We start from the raw sequence: 21755 nt of genomic DNA, 5'->3' as shown, positions 1-21755 counted from the left end.
GCCAGTGAGCTCTGGGTGGGGAAATCACAGACCTTTTAGGATGTTGGAAATTGGTTTTGGAAGAGGGGCTTTGGCAGGTCTGTGCCAGCCCAGGTCCTCTCTAGGTTCTTCTGCAGGGTTAGTTTTTTTGCTGAGGCAGATCAGCTCAGCAATGGTGAGGCCTGCAGCTCTGGGTGGTACTCAGATAGCCACAGTCTCTTTTCTCCCAGAGGGGAATGTAGTTGTGCCTTTGGAGCCAGTCCTGGGAACAAAGGTTGGTTGGTAGAAATAATCCATGGATAGGAAAAACCTACCTTTTACATATCAGCTTCTCCACATTAAAAAATTTAGCTTTCAAATACTTGTATATACAACATTTACTCTGTGCTGGGCACGGTTTAAGCCCTTTGAAACATCATTGTGAAGTCGTGTCAAGATTAGAGAGGAGCAGAACTGCTGTAAGTGATATAGAATAAGTGGTTTGTGGTGGGGATGGGACTTCCACAATGGTGGTTGTCAGTGAAGGTGTCCATGTAAGGCTTTTGCCTCTGAGTCTGGTGTTGGGCCTGAAGTCAGCAGGGCTGGCAGTCAGGAAGGAAATCTGGGCATCAAGTGGAGAGGCAGCAGGGACAAATTGGTGCCCATGAAGACAGCCTGTAACTGCATCTGACCTTCACTGTCTCAGCCTCCATGATGCGCTGACCTGCACATCTGGTAGCTTTTGCCATGAAGCTGCACACATGCTTGGTTCAGTACCTGAGAAGCTGAGAGGGGACCGAGGGGTTGTGGAGGAGTAGTGGGCCCAGCTGCTGTCCTCCTCCTGAGTGAAAGTGAGGCCGCAGATCAGCAAAGCATACCTGCATTGCACCAGCACCTGCTGCCCAGCACCACCTTCAGGGACTGATGGCTGCCGTGTCACCTCCACCTTCCACGTCTCATGCAGATGCCTCTGGTGGCGAACTTGAACTCAAAACCATATAGGAAGGAAATTCTGGGAAGCGTAGTTCCAGCTGAGCTCTGTGCATACAGTCTGCAGCTGCCATGGGTGGGGAAATGGAGGAAGAGAGAGAGGGGTAAGTGACTTACCCAGAGTCACACAGCTGTTGAGTGGGGCTCTTGCTTTGGTGCCTTTAACTACTACACAGTGCTTCGATTTTATTATGTCAGTAACCCCAGCAGCCTCTGTCCTCTAGGAACTGGACCTCAGAGGCACCCAACCGTGGAGAGCTTCTCTGAGATGAGGCTTCTCGGGTGAAGGGAGAGTCCCTATCCTAGTCTCTGAAATTTATTTACATTTCACCATGCATATATTTTTCTAGGTAATAAATTCCCAATGTTTCTTTTACAAGAATGCTTACCACACTCTGTCTGGAGCTCACCATTAGCATCTAATGTGGCCATTGGGTGGAATAGGTTAGTGTGGGGATGACGTGTCTGGGTCCTTCAACAACAATTGCTTCCACTTATTACACATCAGCTGCCAGGGGCTGTAGGTTTCCCACTGTCATTCATGGAAGAGAGAACTGATTGCTGAGAGTTTGAGAATGTTTCCCAAGTAAATGATGGTGTTTAGACATGAGCAAAGGTCTGCCTGACATGCCCCTGCCCCTTGGTCAGCCAAGCCCTGCTTCAGCTGTGAACTCCCTGGGTTAGATTAGCAGACCCGGGAGAGGACCAACAGAGCCCCAAGGGAGACTCTTCTTGAGGTGCTTCAGGGGGCTGGGGAGTGTGCTCCAGCTCCTTAGGGTCTGGATGGATGAGCACAGACTTTCTTCACCTCTGGAAATGTAAGGATGAGGGCTTTGCAAATGGAGAGATTGATTGGAGTCAGAGAGGCTTCTGGTGTAGCATAAGCAAAGCAAGAATTCAGCCTCTGACTCTAGAGCCTCAAAGTATTTTATTTATTTTTAGCTCCCACAAATAAGTGAGAACCTGTGGTATTTCTCTTTCTGTGCCTGACTCGTTTCACTTAATATAATTTTCTTTAAGTCCATCTATGTTGCTGCAAATGGCAGTATTTCATTCTTTTCCTACAGCAGAGTAGAATTCCATTGTGTAGATATATCACAGTTTCCTTATCCACTCATCTGATGATGGACATTTGCGCTGGTTCCAACTCTTGGCTATTGTAAATAGTGCTGCAATAGACATAAACAAATAAATATACAGTCAAACAGTGGGGGGTGGGGAAGTAGAAACAACAATCAACAGTTCCTTCAACTTGTTAAGACAAATAAACAGATATGATGTTGATGGGTGGAGAGGGAAGGGGGGAAAGAGGAATTAGTAAAAGGATATGAAAATCAACTACATTGTATATTGATAATTTTTTTTAAAAATGATACTTAACTGACTGCCTCAGTCTCCCAACCTGTGCTTTTTGAGTCCAGTCAGCACCTGGGACTGGGCTGATGTGTGATTCCTTAATCATGGATCTAAGTATGTTCCAGCTGCTATAACAGAATACCATAGACTGGGTGGCTTATGAACAACAGGTATTTATTTCTCATAGTTCTAGAGGCTGGAAGTCCAAGATCAAGGTGCTGGGAGATTTGGTGTCTGTTGAGGGCCTGCTTTCAAGTTCATAGATGATCATCTTCTCATTGTGTCCTCACATGGTAGAAGGGGCAAGGTAGTTCTCTGGGGCCTCTGTTATATGGGCACTAATCCCAGTCAAGGGCTCTGCCCTTGTGCCTAATCACCTCCTAAAGACCCCACCACCTCTTTATACCATCACCTTGGGGATTAGGTTTCAGTGTATGAATTTTGGGGATTATACACTCAGACCATAGCATTATGCTCATGTTATTTTCAGTAAGTGCCATCTCCTGTAATTAGGCTGAGTTCCTACACAAAGGGAGCTGTGATATAAGGGTCTCTTTCCCCTACCCCCCACTGTGTCACCTGCTGTGTAATCTCATGGACAATAGGGTTACAGGATTTGCCAAGAGGCCAGGTTTGGCACGGTCCTTACTGATAACTTGAGAAAGTGAAAATCGAACGAGGTGATAATTTTTAGAAAACTTTTAATTTAAAATAATTTTAGATTTATGGAAAAGTTTTGAGACAGTACAGAGAGTTCCTGTATACCCTTCATCCAGCCTACCCTAATGTTAACATCTCACATAACCATCGTACATTTACCAAACTATGAGATTATAACACAATTAACAGAGCTATAGACTCTATTTTGACTTCTCCAATTTGTCTAATAATGACCTATCTCTGTTCCAGGATGCAGTCCTGGACACCATGTAGCATTTAGTGGTCACATCTCCTTGGTCTCCAGTCTGTGACAGTTTCCTGGTCATTTCTGGTCTTTCATGACCTTGACATGTGTGAGGAGTAGTGGTCAGGTCTTTTGTAGAGTGTTCCTCAGTTTGTGTTTGTTTGGTTTTTCCATGATTAAACTGAGGCTGTGGATTTTGGGGTAGAACACCCTGAAGGAGAAGTGCCCCCTTGGCACGCCACATCAGGGGCACATGCTATCAGCACACCTTATTACTCTCTCTGAATGAGTACCTGATCTCTTGGCTAAGGCGGTGTCTGCTGCATTTCTCCACTGTGAAGTTCTCTTTTTCCCTTTCCATGACCTATTTGTTAGATTTGCGTCACCAGGTCCAGCCACACTTGAGGGCAGGGGGTGGGTGGGGGGATTAATATCCGCCTCCTGGAAATTTGTGAACATGTGGTTAAAACCTCCACCTTCAATGATCAGTATTTTGGGAGAGATACTTTCATGCTATATAGATATCTTGTTTCCAGTAAGGTGATTTTTCAAATGACTTTGTTAATTTCAAGATCAGGGAAACAGGCTGTCTTCCTCTTCCCAGGTTCTGTTACAAGGTTAGTGAATTTGCTTAAGAAACTATTTAAGGGGAATCCTATTTCCTTGCATATCTATCATGCTGCATCAGATTTCTGTTGGCAGTTGCATTTTAATACTGGGGAATCTGGAGGCTGTGTCTCATGGGAGTGAGGCATGGGAGCTCGAAGCAGAAGAGGCGGATGGGCCTTGATGTCAGCAGACAGTGGTATGTGCTTTTGCACATGTGAATCACTCATTTGCTTGCAAAGGTAAGGTAACAGCTTATGGGAAGTGTTAAGGTAACGTCAATAGCAGAGTATATTTTTAGATACCATTTTCCCTATCTTGAAGGCTATATTTGAACTCTCAGTTGCCTTGTGTGAATTTAAGGAAAAAATAAGATTTTACGTAGCTCTGGCCATAATTGACCCTGTGGCAAATTCAATTGGCTCTGTGTTGAAGAGTTCTTAGGCCAGTGGTGCACTTATGTGTTCCAGAATTTTCAATCAACTGCTTTGCAAACTATCTATAGAAAACTCTTCTTAGAATACACTGTTCTTAGCATTCTGAGCAACTCTGTTATCGATCAGTGATTGCCACTCGTTTTACCAGAAGAGTGGGAAGGTGAATCTCCTACAGGAAAAAAAAAAAAAAAACTTAATGGATTTCTAAGTAAATATAAATCTGGATTATCTGTTTTTGATCATCTTTTCCAATTCCTAGTAACATAGGTAACTGCAGTATGAAAGCATGCACTACAACCCACCTGGTGGCAACTTACCTAACCAATTATTTGTACTTGGATCAAAGCAGATTAAGGCAAGTGGTTTGCAGATGATTTGTTCTAGCAGGAGGTGAACTGTTGAAATGTGGAACTTTCTCTTTCAGGACGATTTCCTGTTCAGTGTCTCCATTTTAAGTGGGATTCTGTGCAGCATCCTGGCTGTGTTGAAGTTTATGCTTGGGAAGGTTCTGACCAGCAGAGCACTCATAACAGATGGTAAGTAAGACCGGTGTGCCTGATCTCAGGGGGCTGAGCTCATAGCAACGGAAAATGCTGTTTGGGTCAGTTTGAGTTGCTTGTCTTGCAGGAGAACTCAACAATTTGGAATCCATTTTTCACTGTTCCCCACTTGTCAAGCTGTTTAAATGATTTTCAGGGCTCCCATATCAGGGCAGATGTCTTGTGCTTTGGGAATTTAATGAACTCTTCATAAGTCACCTCCACCCTGACTGCCTAACAGAGAGGCTCAGGGCTCCTCAGCCTCTTCATTACAAAGCACAAGGGCTTCCGGAGTCTGTTTTATGTGCATTGCTCCAAATAAAAAGCACATGCCTTTTCTGGATTCTATAAATGTTTCCTTTGTGAATTTTCCATACTTGTTTTTCCCTCCAGCTAGTGAGACACATTCACCCGGGAGTTCAGGTTGTAATTACCAGGTGCCTGCACTGGGGACATGTCCATGTATTCTCTGCTTAAAATTCAAACCAGCTAGAAAAGTTCCTCTGTGTCCCTGTGGGTCAGAAAGAGACTTCTGTGGGGCCCTTGGATGACAGAGAGAAGGGTGCGTAAACACAAGAAAACTGCATTTCAGGTCCCAAACCAGTGCTGGCATGTAAACAAGAACTGTGACACAGTACCACCGGTCCATTTTATTTCTATTCATTCCTGAGCGTGTGCAGTGTCCAGGTGTCAGAGCAAAGTGGTGGGAGGTTAAAGTAGGTAAAAGCTTGTGCGTTGATGGGTGAATCTGCATAAAATAGAGCAGAAATAGTTGGATTTTTTTTTTTTTTTTAGAAACCCTCCCCTTCCCAAGCTCTCAAGGTTCCTCCAGATGTGAAATGTGACCGCAAGTGTGGGTGGGTGACTGTTGTGGTTTTGGATGGAGAGGATGGTGGTGCACAGGGCACTACTTGCCCAAGAGATGGGGCATGGTGACACGGCACAGCCTCCTTGTCTCATCCCATGGGTCACCCTGCTGTGCTTTGACAGTGGGGCAGGAAGTGAAAGTGATGTCAACCCTGGGACTGAGCTCAGGATCTGTCCACAGAGGTGGGCAGAGCTGTTGGCAGGGGTAGGTGCTGGTGGGTCTGAGGGGTTGGGGTCAACAGTTCCCTGATGGGTGGGCTGGTTGTCCTTTCCCAAGTGCCAATAGTCCCTGTGCCCACTGCCTACTCCCACTCTCGAGCTGCAACACTGTCTCTCGGGAAGGCGAGAGGAGGTCCCCCAGCTTCTCAACCTTAGCTGCCCTGGGAAGAGCATCACCCATGTGCAGGGATGTAGGTGGGGATTCCTAGGAACACGCCTGAAGAAGTTGGGTGTTACATGACCTGACATCCTGACTGCAAAACCAGGGGACCCCAGATGCCAGTCAGTTGACCACTACCAGGCTGGCAGCATCAAAATAGCTTGGGGTGTTTGTTAAAAACCCAGATTCCTGGGCCTCACCCCTGAAGATTCTTGTTCTAGGGGACTGAGTTGGGGCCCAGGATGTATATTTTACACCAGCGCCCCAGTCCATGCGGTGCACACTGGGGTTTGGTAGTGCCTCCATGCCCACCCCCAGGGCCCAGTTCAGTGTCACCCCAGGGAAGGTGGGCCCTGCTATGCCCAGCGCTCCTGCTTGACCAGCAGCCCTCAGAATCCTTCCTTCCACCCTTGCAAGATGCCACCTGCTCCCTGGGCTGAGGAAGACTTTTGTCTGTATGAAACCAGAGCTTTTTAGACAGTAAAAGCTGTTTAAACTAGTAGAAGCATTGGTTGCTGGGTTGGAGCCCTCCTCTTCCTGACTCTGCTTTTTGGCAGCATTGAGGCTCCTCTGCATGTAGCAGGCAGGCCCGCTGCAGGCTCCTCAGATTCCCAGATGAACCCCTGACATGGCCTTCCTCGGTCAGGCTGGGGCAGTCTGGATTCTGCTGACATCAGGTCCTGGCTTTGATGCTGTTGGAGCATAATGCTGCAGTAACACCAGGGCAGTGGGACTTATGGAAGTCTCTTGTGCCTGACCCTCTGCTAGGTGCCACCTTAGCTGGAGAGACCAGCTCCTAATGCAGAATCACCCCTTTCAGGTGGCTGCCCTATCCTGTGAGGCATCCTGCCTGGGCCCCCAAAGGTGGGGTTGCAACTTAAATAACCTCTGTGGTATAAATGGGTAGCTCTTTCTACCAGAACTGGATCTAAGGAACGTGTTTCAGTTTCAAGAGAATATAGTACGAGGGTACTTCAAAAAGTTTGTGGAAAAATAGATCTGAAAGATAATATGAATCTTTCCAGGAACTTTCTGAAGTACCTCATATGAGCAAACCTGAAGACTCGACCTGGCTAAGCTTGGGATCTCTGTCACCCACCAAGACATCATGGCATTACAGGCAGTTTGCATCAGGCTGACCCGAATATATTGTCCTACACAAGACCAGGCCAATCTGGGTGGCTTTTCCTATCTGCAGGAGACGCAGAATTTGGGACAGGGTGTTCATCCACTGTGAGTTTTGTAGGTTAGTGTTTTGTAATCTAAAAAAGAAAATGTATTCCTTTGTCATGGAGTCCTTGTTTTCTTAGGGATGAACAGCAGTGGGGATGCTTGTGCTGAGAGCTGAAGAATGGGTGGGTATTAGGCAGGTGTTTGCGTTTGGATTTTCCAGCCACCTTCGAGGTCTCTTTACATCACCCTGAGGGACAGAGCTGGGGCCCAGGTCCTTAGGGCTGAACAGGGCAGAGGGCTGGCTGGGCCTTGGCTTCCCTAAGCCGTGTGTTCTGTGTCTGCCTCTCCCCAGGTCTGTTACCTGGAACACGAGGGGCGGGGCGGGCAGGCCTCAGGAGGCTTCCTGAGCTCCCCGTGTGAGCGCAGCAGGCAGCTCCGCAGCCGCTTCCCAGCTGGGCTGTTAAGCCGCAAAGCCGCTCCAGCTTGCAGAGGTGCAGCTTCTCAGCCACTCAGCTGGCTGCAGTCAGGGTGCAGAAGCACTCGCTTGTCAGAAGCCCAAGTGTGGAACCGGCAGGAGGCCCTGTCCCTTGTCCCCACCCATGACCATTGAGCCTGACCCCTGTCTCAGAACGCTGGGCTTTGTTTGGCTGGTGGTTTTTCCTTATAGATATTCCAGATACAAAATTTCCATTTAGGCTTCACTGAACTTCTAAGTTCCCACCATTTTATATGGTGTCCAGAGGAGAACCCAATGATAATAAGTATGTTTTTTCTAATAAAACAACTTCTGACTGATTTTCACACACAAAACCAGGCACACACATAAGCAATATTTCCATCATACTCTTGAACCAGGGAGCAGGGGTCATTACAAAGAAGAGTGGGTGGTTTAAGTGAAAATTGTCCCACAAACAGGCAAAAAGCAGGAAGGAGCTGTGCTCCCAGTAGAGGGGATCCTGTCTTGGGAGAGGGCCTGGGGCATCGGAGGGGCACAGTGAGGAAGGAGGGTGTGGGCAAGGGCAGGTCACAGCAGGACTCAAGGGCCAGGCTCAGATTAGGGGTTTTTCCAGATATTTAAACAGATGGGGTAACATGATTGATGTTTTCTAAAGGGCCCTCCAGTCGTCAGTGGTGGAGAACAGAGAGAAGGGAGGTAGGAGCTGAAGCAGAGGGGGTGTGGGGAGCTCAGCAGGTGGTGGGGAGAAGTGGTGGGATATTTGTGAAGTGGGCAGGGCTCAGGATGAATTGGCCAGGGGGGTTTGATGAGAGAGACAGACAGACACAGAGTCAGAATGCTGTTCATCCCCACACCTGTTCCCCATACAGGCCCTGGACTTGGTGTGCTCTGCAGTCCCTTGCTTGGTGGGAGTGTTGGACTGGCAAAATATACAGCAGTAATTACATCCTCCTGCTAATTGTATTGTCTGGGATCTGGGCTTTACTCATTCATTGATTAGCAGAACTAGCGAGCAATCTGTAATTATCTCCTCTCTGTCTTTCCTCACTTTGGAAGGTGGGCGGGGCTGGATGGGTTGGGGAGCTGTACTGTCATTAATGTGGTGGGTTCTCTGAGAATATGGCTCTGAGGTGCATCTTTTGTGGCTGCTACCCTGGCCTGGGCTGAGACAAGCATCTGCTCTCCAGGAAGGAAGCAGCTTCAGTGAACTGCTGCTCCTGCGGGGAGGGAGGCTGGCCTCACCTGTCCCTTGGCAGGGTGGCTGGTTCCCGAGCTGGAGCTGCCTGTGAATCATGTCAGGCCGGCTCTGCCTGATCCTTTGTTGCTGGGGTGTGTCCCTAGAGCCAGCAAGTAGATCTTCAGGGACAGCAGGGTGGGGCTGATGGAGACCGCGGGCATATTCCAGACTTCCCCACTTAATGCTGTACAGCGCAGTAAATCTTGTATAATTTGCTTTTGTTGCTTTGGATATTTAGTCAACATGTGTTTATTGCTGTGAGGACTAGAAGCTTTCTCTGTGTGATTTAAGGTAAAATGATTTCATAGAACAAATTAATATTACAGACCAGAGGAAGACTGTGAAAGGGCATTTGGGGAAAGTTCTGAACTATCAGCTGGGCCTGGCTTCATTCCCGCCTGGAGGGACAGGTGGATCGAGTCTGGAAACCTCTGTGAAAGGAGGGTCTGTGCTGAGTGTTCCCCTTGCTCACTTCCAACTCTAAAATACCCAGAGTCTGTGATGATATTTCAAGCACATGAAAAACTTTTGAGAATATTCTGCATAAAATTAATGTGCTTAATTACGCAGGTTCTGTTCTAGTCATTAAAGCCAGACTTGTAGAGCCTCTAAACAAGATAGCCTCAGCCTTTGTTTTGTGCCATTATGAGTTCTTAAACTGATCACAGCATTTATTCTTTAGAACAGCTTCAAAGACATTCATCTCTCTTCCCCTCCCCCACCTTTAAATCATTTTACTGAAATATGAGATGCATATAGAAAAGGGCACATGATAAGAAACAATAATATTTTTAAAAAGCCTATTAAGAAAAATTTAAATTCAGTGATCTCAAATGCATCTCTTTATAAACTTGGAATTTAAAAAGAAAATTACAGCACAAACAGCATTATCTTAATTGCCAAATGTTAATAAGTTCTTTTTATTATTTTTTTCCTCCAAGTGGAAGGACTAATCAAAGGACCTATGAAAAAACTCAGGTTGTATATTAGACAGCCAACTTAGCAATAAGCCTGTTAAACAAGAGAATTCAAGTAAGTCAAATGCTGCCCCTGGATCAAGTAACAAATCTCAAAAGGCTGTTATTTAAGACCAAAGTAAATGCAAAGACATTATATAAAATTTTAAACAAAGACTTGGATAAGAAAAACAAGTACTATATTAATAGAACAGTCCAATCTTCAATACATACAAAATATTAAATTGCACAAATATTATACAATTCTAACATAAAATATACCCAGAAATGTTACTTTTCAACTGGTAAATAATCAACTACTGAATAACTCTGATTTTAATTCTTTCAAGACTACATGGCCACTTTAAACTTATTTTTCTTTCACTAGCTACTACTGATTACTGATTTCATATTATGTAATTATTCATTCTAATTAGTAATGTTAACAAAAGACTGTTTTTGTTTTTCATTTTTATTCTCAACAAGATTTTTTTAGCATCTTTTTTTCTTTTTGGTAAAGCATTCCTTTCTGTAAAAGGTATTTTTTGTAAATAGCTAATTTAGAGTTAGTTCAAATTTAAATAATAAGTTTTGGATTTCCATGTTTATTTTTTAGCAAGTGTGAAAGCAATAAAAATTATGATTGCTTTCTAGGGGAACAAAATTTCTTATTCTCTTAGTCTGTTGTTACAGATTTTAGACGTTGTCTTCTATAAATTACACCTTGAAACTGTAAGTTTAGGACCATGACTTTACAACATGAACTATCATGAAATATCTCTTAGAGTTACAAAAGAGTTGACTCATTCAGAATTAAAGTTAAAATAAATCCCAAGTTCTAAACCTGAAAAACAAAACAAAACAAAACAAAAAACCCAAGCAGCTCTGTGGTTGTAACTGAAGGGACAGGGTCAAGCTTGCAGGGAGAGAGCTTCAGAGGAGAGTGGCCGGCCGAGCCTTGTGAGCTGCGGTTGGTAAGGTGGGTGGTAGATGGGCGGGGGCTGGGTGCGGGGGGTTCTTCACGTTGAATGACAGTGGCTGGGAAGGCTCTAAAATCCTGTGGGGTGTGCCAGGCAGTTGTGGGATGGCGGGATCGTTCTCCAGTCCCTGTGAGCTTGGTCTTGCGTGCTCATGCAGGCTTGCAAGGGATGAAGCTGAGGTGAGTCAGGCTCTGTCATGGCAGAAGGTGGGCCCAGCAGTGCAGGTAGGAGTCCCCTCCTAGGAGATGTGGGCAATGAGGTGAACATGCCACAAGCCCGTCAGGGGAGCATGCATGGGTGGACCCTGCTGTCAGAAACTGGAGGCAGGGCTGTCCTTGGCGCTGGCTGCAGAGGGGTGACTCGGTGGAGCTGAGTGGACATCTAGTGGCTATCTGGGGAAACTCTCTCTCTCTGCATCTTTTCTGAGCATCACCAGCTTCTCTTAGGACTACAGATCATCAGAGCCTGGGCAGGGGTGGCTCCCTCTTGGGACAGCACAGCCAAGGCCTTGCCCCACACCCTCCCTCCATCTGTTAATTTGGTAATGAATGCAGTGAACATTTGTGCCCTTGATAAATACCAGGCCCTAAGGAAAGAGACAAAGTTCCTGCCCTTAAGCGTAGGTTTCTAGTGAGAGAGAAATGACCAAAATAGCATGTTAGATGGTGGTAAGCTATGGAGAAAAGTCAACTGCAGTGAGGAGGAGGAGGTAGGAGGACGTGGTGGGTCGAGAGGTAGCGCTTTAGGGGCTCCGAGGGACTGAGATGTCAGGGCTGGAGGAGGGGGGGGGCCCTGCTGCTGGTGGCAAGTTCCAGAGGCCCTGTAGGGAGTGCAGGGTGGCTGTCACAGGGCTCTAGTGTGGCTGGAGCCCAACAAGGAGAAAGCGGGTGTGATGTGGGAGAGGCAGGAGGGGCTGATTGCTCCGGTCTGTCCACCCCCAGGAATTTGGATGGGGTTTGAAATAGCAACAGGTGGCTTTTCTCCTGGAGGGTTTTGGCTGTGATTTCCTTCCAGAGGGTCACTCTGGCTCTCAGGCTGCTGTGAGGGGAATGGATTGTGGGACTGGGGAGATGTGGCCAAGGGCTGCTGCAGGGGTGCAGGTGAGGGGCGATGGTGGCGGGGGTGGGGGCTGTGGGGTGGGGAGAGGAAGACAGCTTGAGTGAGTGTGGAGGGAAGAGCTGGCAAGCTCCACTTGCTGGATGAGGGCTTGGGTGGTGAGAAGTCAAGGATGGGCTGCTAGAGTTTTGGCCTCGGCAGCTGGATGGATGGTGGCAGCATTTACAGAGAAAGCAGCTGCAGGGTGTGGCATCTGGGGATAGGAATCAAGATTTCTGTTTTGTACATGTTCAGTTCAAGATGCTTATGTGAGTGCTCCTGCAGCTGAGAGGAAAGTCAGGACAAAAGATAGAAATTTGGGAGATACTGGCTTATGGGGTGGGGAGTTCAGAGACTGAGCCTGGGGCACTCACATGGCGACTCAGAGGAAGGAGGGGACTTACCCATTGCATGTGGCAATGTGGTGACATGGATGACCACGGGAAGGGCTTTGGGACAGAGGGACCCTGAGTGGAATAGGGTGAAGGAAGGGATGGAGGGGTGCCTGGGGAAGCAGCATGGTAGACAGCTCTTCAGTGGGTTTTGTGAAGGGGAGCTGCGGTGGGGGAGGGAGGGGGTCAAGGAAGGAGGTGGATGGGGGACGGCCCAGGAGACAGGCAGAGGAGTTGCAGGGACCAGGTCCTTCGCGGTGCACGGGTGTGCAGGGCTAGCCTTGCAGAGAGGTGGGGAGGGATGGAGATGCAGCTGTTCCAGGTGGGGGCAGGTCTGGTGTTGGGAAGACGAGGTATTCTTGTTCACACCTGTGTGCTCTGAGGAGGACAAGCCGGTAGCAGCAGCTGAGGGACGGGGCAGGAGGAGGGTGTGGCACCCCGTGCATGGCTGTGTCACAGGCCAGTCCCTGAGATGCCCGTGCAGGCCCCTATTCATCTTGGTCCCATCATTGGGGAGCAGCCCACTGATATGCCCCCCCTTGAGTCCTCTGAGCAGGGGTCTCACCAGGCTTTGCTCCAGTCATCTCTGCCCAACATTCTTCCTCCCCTCCTGCTCTTCATTTAGAACCTGTCTCCTAGGAACACAGGTGATTTGATCTCTGTTTTCCTGCTTGTACCCAGAGTTAGGGCTTTAGAGTCCAGCAGGAGCAGGGCACTGTCACACAGATGGAGGTGCCAGGAATGAAGGTGCTGTCACAGAGGTGGCTGGCCTGCACAGACCAGCTGCTGGAGCACTGCCAGAGCAGGGGGACCTGGAGCTTCTCCTGGGGCCACCATTCTGCTGAGGCAGGTGAGGAGCCTTGTGGTTCATGTCACAGGGAGATCCCAGGAGCCACCTGAAGCCGTCTCCCTCCTTTGTGGCCTTTGAAAATTCACAGGTAAAATGGAAGTGTGATACAGAAGTTGGGGGGACCAGATGGGGTGACATGTGAAAAGAGATGGTGATCAATATCTAGTAGCTCCAGTTCTGTTTTTATTGCCATTTCTCCAACTGTGTAGCTACTTCTAGACTTTGCATTCCTTTTTTGGAGAAAGAGTGAAAATCCTCAGTTACTTAGCAGAGACTCTGGAAGGGAGGGAAGGAGGTTCAGGTGGAATCCAGCCCCTCGCAAGCCTCTCAGTCAATTTATTTAACCTCACTCTGCTTAGTTTTCTTGTCAGTAAAACAGTGTTAACAATCTGCCTGCATAGGATGGAAAAGGTTTATATGATAACATCTAAAACACCCAACTTGGAACTTGGCCCAGCAGACATTCAACCGATTTGAGTCACCAAGTATTTGAATGTCTACTGTGTGCCAGGCACTGTGCTGGGTACATGGGTTCAGGGGGGAACTGAGCCTCTGCTCCTCACGAGGTCTGCATTCTAGTGGGCCTAGGGGACAGCCAACAGCAAAACACACCTGTGCTCTGTCACATGGCACTGGTGCTAGGAAGAGAAATGCAGCAGGGAAAGGAGGCCTTGGTGCCATGTGAGCAGAGCCTTGAGGAGCTGCGTTAGGCATTGGCTGTCCTGTGAGAGCTTCTAGGCAACATTCCTTCTGCACATTCTTCAGAATGTGGAAGCGTGCCTGACATCTGCGTGATGTCCTTGGCGGCCTGACACCTGGGTGGCCAGAAAAGATCGCTGGGCAGTGCCATGCAGCCTCTGTGTGCTTCTCTTGCAGGGTTCAACTCCCTGGTGGGCGGCGTGATGGGCTTCTCCATCCTCCTGAGCGCGGAGGTGTTCAAGCACAACGCAGCGGTCTGGTACCTAGATGGCAGCATAGGGGTCCTCATCGGCCTCACCATATTTGCCTACGGGGTCAAGTACGTTGCTGCTTGCGTCTCTGCTTTCCCAGCCAGGAGTGCCACTTTTTTCACCCCTTCCCCAGCCAGGAAATGACAGAGCAGGATCCTGACAGTCAGTCACCTCTTGTACTTGGGTCCCTCCTGAGCCTGACTGTCAGGTGACTGGAAAAGCTCCCAGCAGGGGTCAGATATTCTTGTGGCTGGCACAGTAGTGAGGCAGGGACTTTGCCCAGAGGCTTAAGGCTTTTAAGCCACAAAGGGTCTCCTTGTCTGGTGTCTTTATCATTCACTAAATGGTCCTCCCTTTAGCCCTTTGTGACCTGGGGATTTATGCTCCTTCCTCTAACAGTGGTCCTCATGGTGCCCCAGGCAAGTGTCTGTGTGGTTTCCTCACATGTGACGTCCCTCCTGCTATACGTGGGAGATGCTGCAGTGAGTTCTGGGAGGCCCAGCAGCACCATGCAGCCCGAGGCTGGGCCTCGACCTCAGGGAACTTCTTGATAAAGGGACTAGTCAGTGCAGAAGGTCCATGCTGAGGAACTGCCCCTCATCCAGGCTGGAGTTGGCCTTTGAGAGAACCATTTCTACAAGGCACTATGCTTTTAAATGTTAAAACACTTCCCGTCTCCCACTAGGATGGCTCCAGTCAAAAGGAGGGGCAGTACTGTGCTGGCGAGGATGTGGAGGAATTGAAACCCTTACATGTTGCTGGAGGGAATGTACCATGGCGCTGCTGCTTGGAAAAACAATTGGGCGGTTCCTCAAAACGTTAAACATGGAATTACTGTCTGACCCTGCAATTCCACTCCTTGGTATATGATCCAAATGAATGAAAATACACACCCATGCCAGCACTTGTACTTACGTGCACAGGAGTGTTATTCATGGCAGGCAAGAGTAGAAATGACCCAAATGTCCCTTAACAGAAGAATGGATAAATGTGGCAGATCCGCACAAGGGACTTGTTACTCAGCCATAAAAAGGGATGAAGTACTGATCCGTGCTACATCATGGATGAACCTCAAACACTGTCAAGAAGCTAGTCACAGAAGGCCACATGTAGTGATTCCATTTATATGAATATCCAGAATAGGCAAATCCATAGAGACCAAAAGTAGGTCAGTGGTTGCTGGGTGGGGTGGGAAGGGGAAAATGGGGGGTGACTGCTAGCGGGTATGGGGTTTCTTTTGGGGAAGATAAACATGTTCTGGAATTAAGATAGTGAGAATGATTACACAAATTCATGAATATACTAAAAGCCACTGAATTGTAGTACACTGTAAAAGGGTGAATTTTTGGGTATGTGAATGATTTCAGAAATTCTAACAAGTTCCTTCGTGCCACCCCATGACTGTGGAGGTGACCATGTCTGTCTCCCCCTTGCAGGCTCCTCATCGACATGGTGCCCAGAGTGAGGCAGACGCGTCACTACGAGATGTTTGAGTGACGGTGGCTGGTGGGGCTGCTCCACATGAAGACCGTCAGGACAGTGTGAGGTTTCCACGTAGGCAGATGGTGCCAATATTTAACTGAACATCCAGTTTCTTTTTTGGAAGTTTTCTTTCACACAGTTTGTCATCACAGGACGAAGTCTGCCCAGTGGTCGATCTGACCTGCTCCCTCCCTCCGCTGCCCCATCAAACACATTAGGACATCTCCCATAGGAGGGGACACTTGCCATCTCCAGAGGGACTGACATTCTCTATTTTCTGGAGTAATTGGTTCTTGGGGATAGAGTAAGATCTCTGCTTGGCAGAAAGTTTTCCAGTGGTGCTCCAAGCCTGAAATGGATACTTAACTGACCAGATCCACCTTCTCCAGACTGTGCATGGCTCCAGCCACCTCTTCGTTCTGAAGTCCCATATCTCCTGGCAGATTTTAAGAGAAGACTGTACCCTTTTGTCCCTCCTCCCATTACTTATCCAGAACCATCAGTATATCACTTCCTAATTTCTATCAATGTATTTCATTAGTTTCATACTGTTTTACTAACCCTAAATCTAAACAGATTTGTTCACAAGACCATTCTATTTTTTAAAGTACTTAGTGATATACGTATGAGCTTTGCATGAATGACCTAATAAGCACATGCCCCTTTCTCGTACATTCAGAACCTGAACATCCATGTAAAAACAGGATACATTTTTGAGAGATGTGAAACTACAGTTTATTTGTAATAAATAATTATATAATCTATTCGTATATGCATATATCTATATGCTGTGGTAAGTGGTAATGGTACATTACAGTCTGTGAGAGATGGTTGACTCACTGTAAGGAACACAACGTTCTCAGTTTATGTAACGTTAGGTGTAGATTCCGTCGACGTGACCCCCCACAACCTTCTGTACCTCACACTACTGCTCGTCCAGGTAGCGGTGTCTGACCAATAAAGACCTTTACCAGTTTTGTATGGTATGGGAGATAATCTTTGAGAGTTGTCACCCTGCGGCACCAGCACATGGGGAGCCCTCATCCTGGGCAGGATTTCTGTGGCTGAAGGGGTTGCCTGTGTGGAGTTGAGAGTGGACACACTGAAGGACTGTCGCGATGGGCTTGGGGCATCTGGTGGACAGGCCCACCCTCACTAACCTCTCAGGGAGGGGAAAAGAGAGACCACACATTCATTTGGTGGCTCTGGAGGCCCTTGGAAGCCAGTCTTGCCTGGAACCAAGGGATGGCTGTGCCCCAGGCTTTACCCCAGCCTTCAGTGTCCCCCACCGCCAGCCAGTTAAGGGAAGGTTGTTTGTTCGAGGTCATGGAACCTTGGTCCAGTATGCTTTCAGTGGGGCTTCCCCCTGTGGTTTGCTGAAGATCTTCCCATGGAATGTTAATATGTTAAAGTAAGAAAAGGGCCGGATGTTTGAGTGAGCTTGGGAAATGCAGGATTTGATGATGGGTTTCCTTCTGCAGGTTTTCTCACTGCATACACATCGTGGACACTCAGGGAAGGATGCTACCATGTAGCATTCCCCAAACTCAGGCACTCAACGTTCCTTTGTCACCTTTCTTAGGACTTGTCTGCCAAACATGCTCTGTGAACCATGTGGCATCACTGATGAAGGCTGGGTCAGGGTGGCTCCAGCGTTACTTGCAGACAAGGTATAGCGTGGACTCCAGGGCATTTGCCTATCCAAGTGCTCATAGCCCTCTGATCATTGGTTCAAAAGCTGCTTTTTCTGAGTCGCTGGGCCTCAGAGAGCATTTTTAGTAGCCCATTGTGAGATTTTTAAATGTCTGTCTGGGGAAGTGTATCATATTAAAAAAAAAAAACTTTCTAATTCAGCTCTCTTTAGGTGAATGTAAAGCAGAGAGACGGCTCTGAAGTTACTATTTGTAGATGCGATGAAGGGAGAGAATATTCCGTAGTAAAACTCTTACCTTTCACTCCTCAAACATACCTCCCTAGCAGCGTTTTCAGCAGTGCTTGCAAACCATGAAACAGCTGTGTGTGTGGCAGTCAGCAGATGCAGCTGGACAGCAGCTCAACTTTGTTCTGGAGGTGACCCTGCACCCACCCAGCCCCCCCCAAATCACTTCCAGCTGTCACACAAGAAAAGTTTATTGAAAAATAAAGTTCTCCCTAGTTTCTCTACAACAGTGGAAAACAAAGCAGTGCTCTCTATGCCGGTACAGTACATTTGGACGGCGACACCTTACTTGCAGAATCCTGCACTACTTAACCCTAGAAGTGAACAGTAGAAAACGGTTGGATCAGGATCTGTTTAAAGACACAGATACAAATGGCCATTAGCTTAAAGACATCAAGGTTGTAACTACACTAGAAGGGATGTTACCATCTCCTTTGGCATCAATTGTTATGCTATTGTCTTGTTAATACTTGGGCAGGACAGTGTGAAAAATGCTCCCCAAGTTTGCTCCATCTCAGCTTTGGGGAATGGATGGACTGCACTGAGCTTCCCAACCTGTCTGCAGCACCACAAATGACCTCTGAGTGCTCACTACCCACCCCCCATCCTCCACAGACAATGGCTCTCCCACCAAATAAGACCCTTTCATCCCTTTGCCATGCCTCCCCCGCTGTGGGGGTTTGGGTGGGGCTGAGGGACAGTCTTAAGGCCCCACAATATCTGGGACAGAGAGAGTGACAATTGGAAAAAGGTAAGTTCTAATCACATCCATAGAATGGTAAGACTGACTCAGCTGAAGAGAATACAAAGAAATTAAGACACTGGACTCCAGCAAATTCCCCCATATTCCCCAACTATAATCTATCCAGAGTTATGCCAAGATCGGGCATGAGATAAAACAGTCCACCAGGGAAGTAAAAACAAAAAGCAAACGATATTTAGGGGATTTGGGAAAACATCAACCACAAGGAGCCTCTGGGAGCTAAATGAGGCCCAAATCCTCCCGGTGCGTCTGCTGGCTCCCCCTGGGGTGGGGTTGGGGTTGGTTTTCTCTGGGACCAGGCCATGGAATTAACATTTAATTTGATGGAAACATGAGAGTCTGATCTCAGAGGACAGAAGGGACCGCCCTGGCCAGCAGGGGGCAGCGAAGAGACTTCCTGGGGAATGTGTAGTTTAATTGGTCGTTCCTCCTCAACACAGAAAGGCCTCCATTATTGCATTTCAGAGGCACTGTGTTAGTTTTGATTCAAGGGGTGCAGTCTGTCAGAGAACTCATTTTGATTTCTAGCTCAAAAAAGTTCCTCAAAGAAAACCCTTGGAATGTTCTGGAAGACATCAGTGGGGTAAGGTCCAGTATGTGACCAAAGGTCACCTTTATCCTTTTCAGTTCCAGTTTATAAACTTTTGCAGCCTTGTTTCACTGGGTGCTGAAGTCTAGCATATTTTCAAATCACTCAGTGCATTCAGGAATACAGTAAAATTTCAACCAGCAGGGTAGGCACAGAACTTGACACACTAAACCAGTAATTCCTATAACATTCAACCCACCTGGAATAATATCGTCATGTAGGCATTACTTTTGAATCAACAGATAGGGAGTGAGCTCAGCTCTTTATTTCTCAAGTTTTATGAAACACTAATAACAACAATATTTAACATTTACTAGGGCTTACTATGTGTCAGGCACTGTGCTAAACATTGAATCCTCACAAAACCCTAAGTGCTAAGAAAGCTTTTCTGCATCTGAGACTATACAGCTAATTTGGTCTTTTGCTATAAAAGCTTGGTTTTGTACTTTTTATTGAAGCCAACAAGAATGAAAGGAACTCACCCTCAGCTTTATGAAATTCCCAGCTTCCTAAATGAGTATGAATCTATTTGTATCCATCCATTCACATGAAGATGCTCTGCAGCCCCAAAGAGATGGATGGGATTAGAATAAAGCCAATATGGAAATTAAAATACTTTAAAATAAATAAAACAATCCAGGCTTGGGATAGTAACACATACAACAGAGCCTGTCGTTAACAAAATAAACTTTTTTTTTTTTTTAAATCAAGAATTTGGGGGCATGGGGGAGGGTAGCAGTGTCAAATTATATATACCATCTAGGTGAACCACCTTGGAGAAATGGAGTGGCCCACCATGGTCTGGTCTGAAAAGCATACATCCACCTAGAAACAACACAGTTTCAGTCTAACCTCTTATATTGGTGTCTTCACTACCAGTGAGTGGTACTAGGGCTTTACGCCAGTGGGGGAAGCTAATTATTCACCTTCATTAAATCCTGCATTCATTAAGGAAGTAAAAGGCGTGCATATGCTTTCCCTTCCACGATACTAACAGCTGATGTATTTCTGGGCCAGTGCTTCTAAGGAGCTTAGTGGGGCCTCATACCCCTTTGGTGCCACCCCTCACATAGGGCTGGACTTCTGCCTTGGCCACACCTCAGCAACAGCCTGGGTGGCAGGGAGCACAGGCCTGTCAGCACATTGGCAAGAGAGACCTGAAGATAGGGCCGAGCAGTCCAGGAGGACGCGTGTGTGCACACACTTTGGCCTGAGGCACTGGGGACATGTCTGGTGTTCAGCCTGAACATCTGCAGTGACCTAAGGACATGACCTGTCTACAAGCTGGACGAGTCTGCTGTCATCCTTCAACAGCACCCAGATTCGATAAACCAACCCCAAAGAAAAGTGAAAAGGCACATCAGGGAAACAAACATTGCCGAACAAACAGACTCTCACATCTCCACACACGCAAAAAAGTGAACTATAATAAGCAGGGACCAAAACCCAATCAGAGCAAAAAATGCATAAAGTGTCTCCATTTGCACACGTGCAAATCAAACCGCATACACAAAATAAATGAGGTGTCTACTGCATCCAGAGAAGTGTGTTTCCCCTTTCAGGAGTTGTTATTCCTAAAAGTGTTTACCTTTCAAAGGGAAGCTTCCTATCAATCAATTAGATAAATATTTTCCCTCAAGTTTAAGAGCTTAGGATCACAATGGGGTAAACAACCTAAAAGACCAGGCAAGATGATTATAGTACAGGAAAGTATTAATCCTAGGATTTCTCTCCCCCTGGAAGTGTCACCAATTACTACTCAGATTAGGATTCTATTAAGATCAGCGGTGGTAGAACTGCTGCAGGCTCCCAGCCCATGCTGGCAGAGACGCCTTCCTCTCCTTATCCACACATGGCAGATGGAAGCCCCTTCCCCAATTTCCTCTGAGAGTCACTGACCAGACCTGGGCCAGTTTGAGGAGCCTGGGAGCCGGTATGTATTGGGGGCCACTGACTGTTGACAATGCCTTTAACAGCTGGAGGGTGGGTTTGTTTGCCCCCAAAGCAGCAGCCCATCCGTGGAACTCCAGCTTACTTCCAGCCAATACTGGACTGGGGGGTAGTAAGAGGAATTTTTAAATTGGAGAAAGTGCTCTTCTGGGCTGCCTGCCCCCAGGGTCCTGACTTGAGGAGGAACTAGAAAGTAGAGAGGCCTTGCGCTCAGGGACAGCCTGCAAACAACTCCTGCAGCTTCTGCGGGCAGAGACAACATTGTTTTCCAGCCTCCTAAGTATCAGAGTTCCTGGGCTTGCTTGAACAGCTCTGTGCTAAATGGGTTAATCCAGCTGAGCTGGGAAATCAGTCTCGGTCTGCAGGCTCCCCCTGCTGGTAGAATAACTGCACTGATATCCTCAGTATCAGAAGCTCCTAGAAGTGCCCAGGAGAGGGCAGCACTGGCCCAGGAACAGCAGGGCTGGGAACTCAGGCAAATTCCCACACCCCAGGGTGCAGCTGAGAGGCCCATTCACAGGGAAAAGCTTTTCCTTCCCTCCTACTGCAGGAAACCGCCCTTGCAAAGCATAAAGGGTAGGAACACACAGACACTCGTACTCTATCACCAGTTCCTTTGGACTTCTGCCCTTCTTGTGGCGGGGTCCAGGCAGAGGCTATTCTCAACCAGATCTTGAGGGGCCCCTCTCCCCTCCATTCTCTTGAACTGCCGTTGCAACTAAAATCTACTGAGCAGGGATCTGAAGGCCTTAAAAAAAAAAAAAAGGCTGGCTGTGCATTTGGTATTATTTATGCACCAGGGTAGTAACCAAGAAGCAGGCACCACCTAACTTGTCAGACTTAAAGACTGCATGCTCTCTCTGGTCCCCATGAAGCAGAATTCTTCCTTTCCTTCACTCCTGAAGG

At 47.4% G+C, this 21755-nt stretch overlaps 1 protein-coding gene across 1 annotated transcript in view; it reads left to right on the top strand.

The window, feature by feature from the left end:
- Positions 1-15623, top strand: part of TMEM163 (transmembrane protein 163) — a 233641-nt gene extending 218018 nt beyond the window's left edge. Inside the window, exons 6-8 of the mRNA XM_063087773.1 lie at positions 4676-4787; positions 14053-14194; positions 15563-15623. Coding sequence (XP_062943843.1) covers positions 4676-4787; positions 14053-14194; positions 15563-15623 — 315 coding nt within the window. The remainder of the gene's footprint in view (positions 1-4675; positions 4788-14052; positions 14195-15562) is intronic.
- Positions 15624-21755: the final 6132 nt, after the last annotated feature.

Source organism: Cynocephalus volans, chromosome 1, assembly GCF_027409185.1.
Source record: "Cynocephalus volans isolate mCynVol1 chromosome 1, mCynVol1.pri, whole genome shotgun sequence".
In the NCBI taxonomy this organism is placed as follows: domain Eukaryota; kingdom Metazoa; phylum Chordata; class Mammalia; order Dermoptera; family Cynocephalidae; genus Cynocephalus; species Cynocephalus volans.
Note: the sequence above shows the minus strand (reverse complement) of the source record. Positions and strands in the feature narration are given on the sequence as shown.